Raw genomic sequence first — 16,527 nt, 5'->3', positions numbered from 1 at the left:
GTAGCTCAGGACTTTCATCTGCTTTCCAGTTACTCAATTTGGGGTCTTCCTTTTTTTCTCCAAAGTTTATTTTACTTATTTTTAGTAATCTCGACACCCAAGGCTGGGCCCAAACTCACAATCCCCAGATCAAGAATTGCATGATCTTCTGATTGAGCCAGTGGTGCCCTTCATCTTGGGGTCTTCTGATAAAATGGAATAGCAGTTGACCCTAGAGACTCTTTTTCAATGCTTAAATGGGACAGCTTCTAGCTGAGCACCAACTAAAGATTTTTATAAAGACTCTCAAATATGGTAATATGGGAAAAGATGCCAAATAATACAATATATTCCATTAACACAAAAATTTCACCATTAAGAGCATTTTAAAATATGAAATCCTTTATGTCAGATTTATAGTGTATAAAACAAAGCCAAATATGTGGTTACTGATTCAATAGCACTTTGCTAAGCAAAGGAAGCACCTATATGCTATTTTTTTTTTTTTTAATGCTGTATTGTCATGGTGTGCAAGGTCCTGCCCAGTAGACTCCATTTTCATAACCTCACACACAGGACGCCTGCTGGAGATGCTGTGAAATGATCAGATGAACAAATGACTATTCCAAGTTCTGGCTACTTTCGGTTTCCCTAGCCTGTCCCCCTTCTTCTTGACACCACGGCCCAGCCGGGATCTGAGACTGTGCTGGGGCCATACTCAGGATCTGTCAGCGGGTAAGGAGTCCCCATTCCCCTGGGAAGCCTTCTTGCTGGAATTCTGGAACAGGGGGAGTCTGCTGGTCATCTGCCAGACACATAAGTGTCTGCTGGTATTCCCCTCCCCTCCATACTCATTCGCAAAATTGCTTTAGAAGATACCTGCAAGGTCACACAATTCTGTATCAGAAGCACTTGTCAAAGCTTCTTCTAATTCTGGATCAAGACATACTTTTTCTTCTGTGAACGTCTGTATAGGTTTCTGTTTCGGGATAAATATTTTCCCTGTAAAATAAAGCAGTTTGTTAATTTCAATACTACTGCTATGAACTCATTACCACCTTACTCTTTTAAAGATTGTATTTATTTATCTATCTATCTATTTATTTATTCATTCATTCATTCATTGAGAGACAAGGAGAGAGAGAGAGAGGCAGAGACACAGGCAGAGGGAGAAGCAGGCTCCATGCAGGGAGCCGGACGTGGGACTCGATCCCAGGTCTCCAGGATCATGCCCTGGGCTGAAGGTGGCGCTAAACCGCTAAGCCACTTGGGCTGCCCCCACCTTACTCTTTTAACAAAAATTATGAAAAGTATGTATAACCGAAGCTGAAGGAAAAAGTCAAGATAAACAACTACAATAATATTTCATCTCAATATATATTTTAAGTTTCTAGAGCAATACTTTGGCTGTTCAAGATGGAATAAAGGAAAAAGAACCCAACTGAGATACTGTCCTATTTGTGAAAATAAAAATAGGCTCTTTTTGGAGTAATTATGAGTTACTCAACAAATACTGAATTAAAAGATGAATGTAGGAATTTTAAAAATCTATAAAACTTTAGAGATTAAAAAAAAAAAACAAACCCACCAGGATCCACTTTTTTTTTTTTAAAGATTTATTTATTTATTCATGAGAGACACAGATTGAAAGGAGAGGCAGAGACACAGGCAGAGGGAGAAGCAGGCTCCCCGCAGGGAGCCCAATGTGGGACTCGCTCCCGGATCCGGGGATCACGACCTGAGCCAAAGGCAGGCGCCCAACCGCTGAGCCACCCAGGCATCCCAGGATCCACTTTCTTACTCTTAAGTGACACAACTGTTGGCAGAGGCAACAATCAAGTTTATGATTCCAGAAATTCAAGATCTAATTGTAAAGAAATTCCTATATGTCTTAAGGGGTATTCTGAAACTTTACGTCACTGTTCTTCTAAGCCTCAATAGACACTAACAAGGTTACTTAATAGGCTTTTAGAAAACTAAAACCTTTATTATGTGAAAATCAGTATTTTATTAGCATACAAGATTGAAAACATGAAGGGAATGGAAAATGATAACAGTATAACTACAGTAAAAGCGGATTAAACAAGACATACTCACGTATGTTGGGGACTGTGTACAAAGAATACCTCTGGTTTCTCTCCCGAGACAAGTGGAAAGTCTTACTAAATGATCTAAAAAGGCCTATGCATAGATTTACAGAAGTGCCAATTACTTTCTCTTCTATTAGGAAACTACCAGGAAAATATGCAAGAATATGTGGCCTGATGAATCAATGCAGTGCTCTATCAAAAGAATGTCTGTGGGTTTATAATTCTAGCGTGTGTTGTATACTTTTTATCCAAGGGAGATATCAATCAGTGTAACCAAAAGGAATGCTTCCACAACACAGACTGCTTCTAGCAATCTGGCCAAAACTGTTGAGGTATTTTCTGCTAAGCCATCTAAAGGATCTTAATTTCTGATACATTTTTTATGGTTAGCATTTCCATTTGGTTCTTATCAAAGAAAATAGCTTCCACATCTCTGCTGAAATTCCTCATTTGTTTATGCATGCTGTGTACCTTGTCTACTAGATTCTTTGGCATTTTTGTCATAGTTATTTTAAAGTTCCTAGCTGAAGCACCAGTATCTAGGTCGTGTCTAAGTCTTCCATTGACTGTTATTTTCTTGAGTATGGGGAATATGTGTCTTAAGATCTTTGCATGCTAGGCATTTTTATATAAAAGTAGAGCAGAGACTGAAGGAAATGATATTTCTTCTTAGAAGCATGTCCCCTAGGTCAGGACTGAATCAATACAGTCACAGTTGAGCTTAATCTGGGCTTTGTCACAACTTTGAGTCAGTTCCTCACTAGCTTCAAACATTCTGAATATAGGATCAGGACTTTCTCTTCTGCAAGGCCTCAGATTACAACCCTAGTGGGGTTCTGGACATCTCCTGAGTTCCCTCCTTTTTTGAACTGAGAGAGATTTCTACTGATATGCAGGCCAGGCTGCCAGCTTTCTGGATGACTGGGGAACTCTCTTTGTTTTCCAGTCCCACTCCCTGAATTTTGGCAGATTTCTCAGGCCCCCTCATCTGTCTACTCTACACTCTGTGAAGTTGGGGTTGGCCTGGAAGGGATGTCTTCCAGAGCTCCTGCCTCTCCCTCAGTGTCTCCCAGCTGAAAACCTATGCATCAGGAATTTTCTCTTAGCTCTGCTTCATTGCCTTTGTTTTTCTAGTATTCCTAGCCCTAAATGAAGACCTGAAGAAAAGAAGTGGGGGTAGTGCAGTCTTATTGTCTCTAAGGCTGTACTGTCCAATATGGCAGCCACTAGCCACAAATGACTATTTAAATTTAAATTAGAAATTCAGTTCCTTAGTCACAGGAGACACATTTGAAGTACTTGATAGCTATATCTGGCTGGCATGTAGCTACCATACTGGTTAGCATAGATACTGAACATTTCCATTAAGGTAGAAAGTTCTAGTGGATAGCACTGCTGTAGGGCTACTCTGGATTTCTAACCTATCATTCAGTTCATACATAATCATTAAAAATTAAAAGTGCTTTTCCTGCTTTCCACTGCCGCCTTCCAGACTAAGCTCGAGCCAGTGGCCTTCCGGCCTAGCACAGCTTTCGCCATGGCCCTCAGCGATCCTGACGTGCAGAAGCAGATTAAGCATATAATGGCTTTTATTGAACAAGAAGCCAACAAGAAAGCAGAGGAAATAGATGAGAAGGCAGAGGAAGAGTTCAACATTGAGAAAGGTTGTCTTGTGCAAACCCAAAGACTGAAGATTATGGAATACTATGAGAAGAAAGAAAAGCAGATTGAGCAGAAGAAAATTCAGATGTCTAATTTGATGAATCAAGCAAGGCTCCAAGTCCGCAGACCAAGAGATGACCTTATTACAGACCTACTAAATGAAGCAAAACAGATTCCGCAAAGTGGTAAAAGATACAACCAGGTACCAAGTGCTGCTGGATGGACTGGTCCTCCATCCAGCAGCACTATCCAGCAGCACTGGATTGGAACAATTTGTACCAATTGTTGGAGCCCTGAATGATTGTTCGTTGCAGGAAACAGGATTTCCCTCTGGTAAAGGCTGCAGTGCAAAAAAGTGATTCCTATGTACAAAATTGCCACCAAAAAAAGATGTTGATGTCCAAATTGATCAGGAATCCTACCTGCCTGAGGAAATAGCTGGTAGAGTGGAGATCTATAATGGGGATTATAAAATAAAGGTTTCCAATACTCCAGAAAGCCAGCTGGACCTCATAGCCCAGCAGATGATGCCAGAAGTATTGGGAGCCTTATTTGGTGCAAATGCCAACAGGAAGTTTTTGGACTAAAACTTTGGGAGAGGTAGAGTTCATCCACTGCTCTCCTGCTGTGGTGTGCAAGTTTCTGATATTTGAAGAAATGAGATATCTGTGTGGCTTCCTCTTTGCCATTCTCATAGTCTGTATTTGTCAGTGAATACTCTGGGTAGCTAATGCTCTTATCCTAATTGGTAACAATGAGATAAAGTTTCACTTCATATAATCAGGAAAGCTTTTAGCTTATCTAAAAGTAGCACAACTTTCGTCAGATTCTGTAGCATGAAGGTGAGGGTATCATGGTGGTCACGGGAACTTCACCAAGTCTCCGCTCTTCCTTCAGTCCTCTGCTTCAGTTCTTGAGCCTAGAGGTGATGTGTACGGTGTTCTCTGACATAAAGTCTCTGCTCTTAGGCTTAAAATGCACGGGGGCCGTGCATTCCTCCCAGCAGTAGTCACTTCACCGCTAGCCTGTTTGGGCCTAGAAGGGTTCCTCATCTGTAAATGTGATTTAAAACCTAAGCCATGAATATGTCTTATTTATTAAAACAAAAGGTTTAAAAAAAATTAAAAGTTATGCTGATTTCTCCAGACTCCTTTCCATGGTGGCTTTCTGCTTCTCCTTATATCTCAGTCAGAAAAGAGAATAGAAGTAGATCACTAATCTAATGGAGGGCTTGTCACTTTCTGGAGTCATTTTAGGTTTGTGTCCTCAAGCTCTCCGATAGGTTTTTAAAAACTATAATAATAATATAATATAATACCGCGTTTATGCTGCTCATTTGGGTTAGTATATAAGAATAGTCTCTTGCAATTTTCTACATCCAAGTTAGATCTTCCTGGTCAAGCATTATTTAAAAAATGGCATTTGGTCAATCCACAATGTATCTGTATTAGTAAGGATGTTTTTAACTTCATATAATAGAATACTCAATTAAAAGTTGTTTAAACGGGTCCTTCTCAAGCTTTAATGCATACCTCACTCATGTGGTGATCTTATTAAAGTACAAATTCTGATCAGTAGGTCTGACGTGGAATCTGAGTTTCTGCATCTTGACTAATCTCAGAGGTAATGCCAATACTGATCCACAGACCACTTTTAAAGCAGTAGGAGTTAAAACAACAAGTATTTTTATAATCTCAGTAAACCCACATGTAGGTGGTTGTACACCTGGTTCAGCAGCTCAGTGCTGATATCAAAGATACAGACTCTTTCCATTTTTCTCTTTGGCTATCATCAGCATAGAGGCCTTTGTTCTCAGGCCATCAGTTTCAAGGTGACCTTGGCAACACTAAATGTCAAGTACTCATGCAACAAGGTCAGGGCAGGAAGGAGGGACATAACTGTCAATTTTTATAAGAAAGGAAAGCTGTCCAGATTTCTCCTCAGGTTTCACTGACCAGCGCTGGAAGAGTGCCATCCGCAGGAGTGCCATTTTCATTCTCTTTCAGAGATAGGTTCTGCCAGGATGAAGGGATTTGTGTATTGTTACTGCACAGGCAACTATTGAGTGTATTCAATATTGAACCAGATGAAGTACATCTCTGTGCTCCCTTGATTCCCTGAACATTTTGATATAGCTACACAGACATTCTGCATTTTTGTCTGTCTTCTGTGAGCTTTTCAAGGGCATAGTTTATTATGTTCTCTACTTATTGCTACATCCTTGCCTAGCACACAGCAGCCAAGTCAATTTGTTGAATAACTAATTTGGTGATCATCTCCAGTTCAACTACACCATTTTATAAAGTATAATTTAAATACCCTGGTTCCAAGTTACACAGCAGACTGAATACTGGAACACAGGTTCCCAAACTCTTAATCCAGTGCTTCTTTCAATAAACTGGTGGCTTTCAAATCTAATTTTTTTTAAGCAGTGGACTTTTCCCCTTAAACAAATACCTATGTATAATGATGGAATCTATAACTGATCTCAGTACCAAATTCTGGAGTTCTAATGATTATTAGATAATCTTTTATTATTGGTTCACAGATGAAGGTAAATCCAAATCATTACATCCTGATAACTCCATAGTACTTTTCTCAGTGGTTGACAGTATAATTAAAGTGGCATAGAATTCATGCCTTTAATTGCCATTTTAGGATAATTACATTTTCAGTCTCACCCACATTTTCAACAGTCTATGGTGGCGGGGGGTTGTAAAGATTGGCCACACACTGGGTTCACCTGAGGAACCTAAACAATTCTTAAAACAAGTCCCACCCTAGGGATTCTGATTTAATTGGCCTGGTGTGCTATATGAGACATCTGGATTTTTAAAGCCCTCCTGGGATTCTAATGCACAACAGTCAAGGTTGAGAACCACCAGATTATGGTATTCACTTACTAAACAAAATTACACAAGCTATCAAATAGCTGTCCATGCCTTATTCTAGGGACCAATGGAATCTGAAGCATTATAAAAATCTAAAATGTTTATTTTGTAATCCTCATCTACATTAGCAGCATTATTCATAACTAATTTTTTCCATATGTAAACTTTAGATAATACTTAAAACATATACAAAATGAATTTCATCATAAAAAAACAAAGCAAAACAATAAAATTTCAAAGGGCTTATGGAAATTTTCCTGTGATATAAAATTCTGTTTTATACAGCCCTGAGATAGTTTGGTACCTCACCTGACACTCCTCTTTATAATAAATTCTCTCTATATAGAGGTATTTAGATTGTAGAATATTGTGTTTTTACTTCCTATTTCTTCATGGTTAGTTTAATAATAACACTATAAAAATGATCTTTTAACATATATATATGTTTAGTTATAGAAAATAGTAAGGAGATTTAATTTTATAAGAAAGAATAAACTAGACAGAAATGAAGTTTAATATTATAAGTACAAAGTCTAAGGAGATCCCCCAAATTAATTTATAGACTTAAACAATCCCTTTCAAAATCTCAGCTGACTTTTTTTTACAGAAAGTGACAAAGTAATGCTAAAATTCATATGGAAATCCAAGGGACCCAGGACAAATAATCTTGAAAAAGAACAAAATTGAAGGACTTACATTTCCCAATTTCAAAACTTAATACAAAGTTACTGTAATCAAGACAGTGTTATGGGGGCAACCTGGGTAGCTCAGTTGAGGCAGGCTGAGCATCTATCTGCCTTTGGCTCAGGTCATGATCCCAGGGTCCTGGGACTGAGTCCCACATCAGGCTCCCTAAAGGTAGCCTGCTTTTCCCTCTCCCTCTGTCTCTGCCTCTCTGTGTCTCTCATGAATAAATAAAATCTAAAAAAAAAAAAAAAAAAAAAGACAGTGTTATGGTATATAAGGAAAGACATCTGGATCAATCAAATAGAACTGAGAGTCCAGAAATAAAAAAACCCTTTATGTTTATGGTCAACTGAATGTCTATAAGGGTACCAAGACAATTCAATGGAAAAAGAACTGTCTTTTCAATAAATGGTGCTGAGAGAACTGGATAGCTACATACAAAAGAATGAAGCCATCCCCTTACCTCATACCATATAGAAATATTAATTCAAAATGGATTATAGGTCTAGATTTAAGAGCTAAACCTATAATACTCTTAGAATAAGCTGTAGGGGGATCCCTGGGTGGCGCAGCTGTTTGGCGCCTGCCTTTGGCCCAGGGCGCGATCCTGGAGACCCGGGATCGAATCCCACATTGGGCTCCCGGGGAATGGAGCCTGCTTCTCCCTCTGCCTGTGTCTCTGCCTCTTTCTCTCTCTCTCTCTGTGACTATCATAAAAAAAAAAAAAAAAAAAAAAAAAGGAATAAGCTGTAGGAGTAAACCTCCATGACCCAGAATTAGGCAAGGGTTTTTAGATATGATACCACAAGCACACGTGACAAAAGAAAAACAGATAAATTGGACTATACCAAAATTTAAAACTTTTATGGGGCAAATGATACCATCAAGAAAGTGAAGAGGAAAATCTGCAGAATGGTAGATCTTTTTCAAATCATATACCTGATAAGGAACTTGTATACAGAATATATAAAGAAAGCTCATTAATTTTTTTTAATATTTTTTTTTATTCATGAGAGACAGCGAGAGAGAAAGAGAGAGGTAGAGACACACAGGCAGAGGGAGAAGCAGGCTCCATGCAGGGAGCCCGATGTGGGACTCGATCCTGGGACTCCAGGCTCACGCCCTGGGCCAAAGGCAGGCGCTAAACTGCTGAGCCACCCAGGGATCCTGAAATCTCATCAATATTAAAACAACTGACTGATATAAAACATCAATAACTTTTTTTAAGGTTTTGTTTTAATCACTCAGTGCTCATCATAACAAGTGTACTACTTAATCCCCATTGTCTATTTCACCCATCCCTTACCCACCTTGCTTCTGGTAATCATCAGTTTGCTCTATAATAGTCTGTTTCTCATTTTTTCTGGTCCCCCCACCTTTGCTTATTTGTTCTATTTTTTAAATTCTATATATGAGTGAAATCATATGGCATTTGTCTTTTCATGACTGACTTATTTCACTTAGCATTATATCCTCTAGCTCCATCCAAGTCATTGCAAATGGCAAGATTTCATTCTTTTTTTATGGCTGATATTCCTCTGTGTTTCAGAAAAAGGGAGAGAAAAGGAGCGAAAGAGAGATCTTCTTTATCTATTCATCTATTGATGAACACTTGGGCTATTGTAAATAATGCTGCTATAAACAGAAGGATGCATGTACCCCATTTGTATTAGTGTTTTTGTATGCTTCAGGTAAATACCCGGTAGTATGACTCCTGGATCATAGGGTTCTAACTTTTTAAGGAACTCCCATACTGTGTCCCACCATGGCTGCACCAGCTTGCATTCCCACTAATAGTGAAAGAGGTTTCCTTTTTCTCCACAACCTCATCAACACTTGTGTTTCTTGTGTTTTTGATTTTAGCCATTCTGACAGGTATGAGATGACTATAGTTTTGATTTCTATTTCTCTGATGAGTGATGAGCATCTTTTCATGTATCTGTTGGCCATCGGAATGTCTTCTTTGGAGAAATGGCTGCTCATGTCTTCTATCCATTTTTTAACTGGATTATTTGGTTTTGGGGTGTTGAGATATATAAGTTCTTTATACATTTTGGATACTAACCCTTCATCAGGTATGTCATTTGCAAGTATCTTCTTCTGTTCAGTGGGTTGCCTTTTAGTTTTGTTGATTGTTTCCTTTGCTATGCAGAAGCTTTTTACTTTGATGTAGCCCCAGTTTATTTTTGCTTTTGTTTCCCTTGCCTCAAGGGACCTAGCAAAGTAATTTTTCAAAACCCAATTTAAAATAGGCAAAAGATTTGAAGAGACATTTCTCCAAAGAAGATATACAGATGTCTAACAGCAAATGAAAAAAATACTTGATATCATTAGTCATTAGGGAAATGCAAATCAAAACCACAATACACTATCACTTCACACCTACTAGGAGAACTATAATCAGAAGGACAAACTAGTGCTGACAAGGATGTGGAGAAACTGGAACCCTAATATATTGCTGGTGGGAATATAAAATGGTTCAGCCACTTTGGAAAAGTTTGGCAGTTCTTCAAATTGTTAAACATAGTTACCATATGACCCAGTAATTCCACTTCTAGGCATACGCCTAAGAGAAGTGAAAACATGCTACACAACAACTTGAACACAAATATTCACAGCAGCTTTATTCATAATAGCTAAAAAGTAAAAACAATCCAAATGACCATAACTGATGAAAGGACAAAATGTGGTATATCCATAAAATGACATGTGATTCAGCCATAAAAAGAAATGAAGCACTGACACATGCTACAACAGGGCTGAAACCCCAAAACATTTTATTAAGTGAAAGAAGCCCATTGTAAATATATAGTGTATGATTCTATTTATGCAAAACGTCCAGATAGGCAAATTTAGAGAGACAGAAAGTAGATTAGTGGTTTCCCAGGGCTGGGAATAGAGGAACGGAGATTGACTGCTAATGGGTAGGTACGTGATTTCTTTTTGGGTGATGAAAATGTTCTAATCTGAAGACTGTGGTAATAGTTGCACAACTCTGCAAGCATACTAAAAACCATTAAATTGGATATTCCAAATGAGTAATCTTATGATGTGGATTGCATCTCAGTAAAGATGTTCAAAAAACCACTAAGGGGCTGATATATTAAATATGGGTTTTCTGTCTTCCCAAGGAAATTTATGTTCACTCCCTAAAATATAAAAAAAGAAGATAATTTTCTGAGGCATATTGAATCAGATAGCAGGTTTGTGCTTCTTACTCAAAATCAGGTGTTTTCTGAGAAATACATCATTATTAGCAAATTACTGGATTGATTCCATGTAACAAAAAATGAGTTTCTAAACATGTGTCCTAATTCAGTCTTTTATCAGATTTAAACGAAAAATCTTAATGACTATGAGATGTTGACAAACATAATAGATCTTTATAATAGTTCAGTTTTGTGCCCTCAATATCTTGCAGAATGAGTGAAATGTTAGGCTTCTATTAGACAGAGGTGTTTTTTATGGTGTTGCTTTTGTAGAGTATGGAAATATACAACAAATTTGATACTGCTTTTACATAAAACTATTAATCGATTAGTATTCCACTTTATTATGATCATCTCGATTCTTTTTTGTTTTTTCAAATCATGGATTATTTCTTTAAAAAAATCTCCATCTCATTCTGGTTAAATGATTTAACACATATGAAGGAACTAGTATATTATAAACATAATAGACACATTAATTATTTCCCCTGCATGTCTTTTTTTTTAAAGATTATTTATTTATTTATTCATAGAGACAGAGAGAGAGAGAGAGAGAGAGCGGCAGAGACACAGGCAGAGGGGGAAGCAGGCACCACGCAGGGAGCCTGATGTGGGACTCGGTCCAGGGTCTCCAGGATCACACCCTAGGCTGCAGGCGGCACTAAACCGCTGCGCCACCGAGGCTGCCCTCCCCTGAATTTCTTGCATGTGTGTGTGAGACAGAGACAGAGATGGAGTTTTCCAAAACAAACTAACAACCCAAGAAGACTGAAAACCATATAGTCCGAAGTACCTCTACAGTGGTCCTTAAACTCAGGGAATGAAAATAGGCTAGGCATGGATATTTTTGAAAAAGCTCCCTAGTGAGCTATTTAATAACTCAAATTGATAACCACTAATCTATATGATTAGAGTTCTGAAAAGACTAGAATGAGTTATCCTGGACTATATCTAATTGTACTTTTCCTCTCCTTGAAATATGGTAAAAAAGCTCTTAAAATTAATATATGAATTTATCTGAAATAACATAATGTCTGAAGAAATTACTGTTCATTTTTGTCCTTCAGTAGCCAGCATGCTATCTAAATGACTTTGTTTTCCTTGTTTCACACAGAAAAAGTCCAAAACTGGAATTTTTTAAAAACTGAAATTACTATTTTTTATATTAAAGCAAAATAAGAAAATAAACAATGACTGGATCAGAAAAAAATCTCAGACAAATGAAATGACATGCCCCCCACCCCCACTCCCAAAAGGAACAAAACAAACAAAAATAGGATTATGACTCTTGGTTGCTAAGAATGTTAAAATAGTTCAGTAATGTTTATACAACTATGAATGACAGCTAAGGAAATACAAGAAACCAAGATAAGAATTCATATAATAGCAATTTAAATGCATGGCACTGAGCCATACTCATGTTTGCTCTAAGCGGGGGCGGGGGGGTGGGGAGATCTTGCCAAGACCCTTGTTATTGTCACAAAATCAGTAAGAGATATTGCTAACCAGAGTTAACAATTTTATTGCCAGAATCTTTCTCCACTAGTCCTCATCTCTTTTGCTATGACACTGTTATAGCTACCACAAATGTTGAGAATTATCTTAGTCATAGCTTCCAACCTTGTTGAGCATATAAAAGGTATAATAACAAGAAGCAGAGATGGCTCTTATTTATTATATTTCTACAGAGGTAAAAGGTCCTAGATAATTTTACTGCTTGTTGGTTTATAAGCTACCTGTTCCAGAACAGAAACAGGCAATTAGGCCACTTTAATCTCCAAGGGACTTTGGGATATGCCTGTTGAGCAGATGCACACCAACCTCAAGTCAACCAAATTAAAAAATGAAGGGCAGGTCCTGGAAAGGCATTTTTGTTTTTACCCAATGACACATGATAGCTGCTCAATATTGCAATATGATCACCAATAAACACTCATATATTCAACAAATGTTTAGTTGAGTTTGTGAATACTAGAGACACTGTAAGGAAAATAAGAGATCTTTACTTTGGGGAGATATGATTCTGGAGAGTTCTACTTCTAGCCAAAGTGAAATAATAAAGAGAGGATTTACCCACATGTCTGAAACCCAAAAACGGACAAATATATGAAAGAAGTTTTCAAGGCACTAATAATCATCAGGCAACTAAAGACAGGGATCCATGAGAGATGAGAAACAAAGTGAGTCCTCTGACCGCTCAGCTTCCAGCCTGGAGAAAGTGTCCAGCTGCAGCACGGGGAGCAGGAACCCAGGCAGGGCCTGGGAACATTCTGAACTGAATAGACAGAGCCGACAGAGAGACCAAGGCAGTTGGCATCTGCAGGACAAAATATCACAGAAGAGAGCTGCAGGATCTGGAGATCTACAGAGGGTTGCCTTTAGGTCCTCAGCAGAGCAGTACTTGGCAAATGGTTGAGGAAACTACCTGGGCCAAGGAAAACATACCTGAGAAGATGCCAGATAATAGTGCCTGTGCTCATGCAGGGCTGGGAATAAGACCTGTTCCCAGCAGCCAGACTGTAAAACCTCATAAATCACAGGGCCCTGGGGAGGGAACTCAGAAGGGTCTTTCCCCAGTAGTAGAGAAAAAATTAGCCCTACAATGAAATCTGCTCCAGTCCCAGCAAACAAATCTTAAAAACAAGACCCTAAAAATCAAATCGTTCCCAAGTAACTTAATCATGTCCCAGAATGAAAGTCATGAATATTTACAGAGATACCAAAATATCCAGCACCCAACAAGTTAATTCATAACATCTGAATCTTATTTAAAAAAAAAATTACCAGTACGGTAAGAAGCCCGAAAATTTGATCCATAAGGAAGGAAAAATAATCCACCCATTACTGACTTAGATTGCTAAATCAGATGTAAAGTTAGCAGGTAAATATAATAAACGTAATAAATATAATCACATTCCATAGGTTCATGTAGTTAAGTAGAGGCATGGAAGACATGGAAAAAAACAAAAGGAGGAAAAAGGAAACAAAGAGCTGATGGGACAACAGAAAAGATATACCATCCATGTACTAATGAAAAGTAAGATTGGCTGTTTTAATATTAAACAGTGTAGGTTTCAGAGTAAAGAATATTTTACCAGGGGTAAAGAAGATCACTTTCTAATGACAAATGGTCAATTCATCAAGAGGACTTACCAATCCTAAATAAACAACTAATAACAGAACCTCACAGTAGATGATTCTGGAACAATTAATACCAGTATTCAATATAGTATATAAATTATACACAAAAACATCAGAAGGAAAGGAATATTCATTCCCTGGGTATGATTATCCAGGGAAAGTTTCTCATGAAAGGAGGTCTTAATATGAGTGATGAATAATCCATCTGGCTAACTCCTTACCCCCAAAGGAGTAATGAGTGAATCATTCAAAAGACAGAGTGACCATTCTGAAAAGGAGATACCAGCATCTTGCATTACTAACTTAAGCAGCCCATTTCAAATATCAGCTTCGTTGGTAGGGAAAATCACCTTTTCCAGGTGCATATAAGGGACGTTTAGACTCATAAGATATGAATACAAAAATAAGAGCCCATCTGCATCTTGGATTTAGTGGAAACCAATTGCCCATTGGCAGTTACAAAATCCTGTTGATTTAGGCATTATTACCATCTTTCCAGTTTATTGAGGGATGAGGCCTGCCTTTTCTCTAAAGAAATCAGGTATTCAGCAAGGTGAAGGAAGTGAGGGGAAAGTGACTACAGTAAGTTTTCTGGAAAGCTAATGTTATTGTCAATATATAACTTGGAAAGTGTATGAGGAGTTTTTAGTTTAAAATAATCTAAACTTTAAAGGTTAAATTCACCTTTAGTAATAAGCAGGGTAAGGTAGGGCATATGCGGTTTGTGGGAAAGAAATCCAAAGTCATTCCCTTCTCAGGAAGGAGAAGGAAAAAAAAAAAAAAAAAAAGCATAGATGACTCTACCCTAAGGGCCAATAAGGAGAACACGAGGCTTGGCAAGGAAGGGAGGAGCCCCACATGGGTGAGTCAGGGCTCAAAAGGAATTCTCTGGTGCACCTAAGTATAGTGTACAAAGTGCATGCAGCATGGCTCTGGTTCACCCGTGAAATAAGTGACACTCAGGGGAAAAACTTAGGCTAGGTTAAGGGTGAAGTGTGATATTAGAAATGCAGAGGAAGACTCCTGGCAAAGAAAAGCAAAATGAGAGTCAGTAAGAAATATTAAAGACCAGGGCAAATTATTTCTCCAAGTGTCAAATTCAGAGTATAGCTCTATACTCCATCTAGGCTGGTAGTATATGCTTCCATTAGATGGACTGCTGAAATTCAAAAACTCATTTCTTTGGTTCTGGACCACTCCTTCAGACAGAAAAATGGAAGTCCCTCATTTGGTAATAACATCACCCGTATGATCCTTTACAGTGACTACATAGTAAAGGATTTTTACAGTGGTTTCACTGTACTCATTAATAATTTTGGTCCACACAAAAACCGTATGAAGTAGGCAATGCAAATATTTAGACTGTATGATTCCTTTTATAGAAATTTCAAAACAGGTAGAATTAACTTATCGTATTAGAAGCTAGGATGATGGTTACCTCTGAGAAGACGGGGAAAAGTGAGTAAGAAGCAGCTGCGTACATGGCTGAGCTCACTATATAATCCACTAAGTGATATCCTTCTGATTTGTGCATTTTCTGTAAGCATGTTACGCTTCAATAAAATGTTTGTTATTTTTAAAAATGCCACAGTCTTAGTCACTGTATCATAGCTGCCCATAAATAGTATTTAACAAACATACACAGCTAGAAGAAACAGTAAAAATATTGAATGTATTTTTATAAAAGATTTTATTTATTTACTTTAGACAGAGAGAAAGAGAGAGAACACAAGGCAGGGTAGGGGCAGAGGGACAAGCAGACTCCCTGCTTAGCACAGAGCCCAACACAGGGTTTGATCCCAAGACCCTGAGATCATGACTTGAGCTGAAATCAGACACTTAACCAACTGAGCCACCAGCAAATACTGAGTGTATTATAAAAAGAAAACTACTGAGGGGCGCCTGGATGACTCAGGCAGTTATGTGTCTGTCTGACTCTTGATTTTGGGTCAGGTCATGATCTCAGGGTTGTAAGATCAAGCCCTGCATCAGGCTCCATGCCAGCCGGGAATTTGCTTGAGATTCTCTCTCAGCCTCTCCCTCTGCCCTTTTCCCCGACGTGCACACACTCTTATCTAAAAAATAAATAAAATCTTAAAAAGAAAACCACTTATTATGAATGCAAAATTACTTGCTTTTTTTAACTCAATTACTTCTGTTTATTTCATATCCATCCAAAATCTAAGAAATAAGGTGAAATTTTAAAAAGTTATAAAAGGAAACAAAAGTTAATACACTCCAGTTGAAGATAGTGTTTTTTGACTTGTCACTCATATTCCTGGAAAGCCCCTATCATTTCTCCCCTCTAATATTTTGTTTTCCACAATTCTTCTCTACCTTCTTTCCTACTTCCTTTAATCCTCCAAGATCTTTTCCTAGGCAACTGGAGATTATGAAACAAGAGCATACTGGGAAGCTTCCTGGGTCAGCTTAGGACAAACTCTGTTCTTTCACATCTCTTATTTTCTCTTTGTCCTCAAATTCCACATTTTTTTCTGCCATCTCTTTTTCTCACATTTCCCCCTCTGCTTCTACCTCTATTCTTCTTACTAGTTATACTCCAAGTTCACTTGAAACACACATAATAGTAAAAGGTGATCAACCAATTATTTATTCTCATAAAATTGTGTTTTCCTATATAAACGGAATTGAAACTATAAACACTGGGTGGTTACAGGTATGGCTATTCAGATGAAAACATAACCAGTAGTCTTTTCTATAAAAAACACAAAGGAACTGGTGCTTTTGCTCATCTTTGTGATTTTTCCACACTTTAAAACTATGCATTGTTTTTTTTTTTTTTTTATGCATTGGTTTTCAATCATTTTTTTGGCCCTAAATATCTGAGGGACAAGACATTCTCATCTT

General features: G+C 37.9%; 1 protein-coding gene and 1 pseudogene across 1 annotated transcript in view; one reads left to right on the top strand and one right to left on the bottom strand.

Moving 5' to 3' along the window:
• Positions 1 to 16,527, bottom strand: part of TMOD3 (tropomodulin 3) — an 84,688-nt gene that overhangs the window by 27,685 nt on the left and 40,476 nt on the right. Inside the window, exon 4 of the mRNA XM_025472780.3 lies at positions 859 to 981. Within this exon, the coding sequence (XP_025328565.1) occupies positions 859 to 981 (123 nt within the window). The remainder of the gene's footprint in view (positions 1 to 858; positions 982 to 16,527) is intronic.
• Positions 2,694 to 4,354, top strand: LOC118352886 (V-type proton ATPase subunit E 1-like; annotated as a pseudogene).

Source organism: Canis lupus, chromosome 30 (assembly GCF_003254725.2).
Source record: "Canis lupus dingo isolate Sandy chromosome 30, ASM325472v2, whole genome shotgun sequence".
Lineage (NCBI taxonomy): Eukaryota > Metazoa > Chordata > Mammalia > Carnivora > Canidae > Canis > Canis lupus.
Note: the sequence above shows the minus strand (reverse complement) of the source record. Positions and strands in the feature narration are given on the sequence as shown.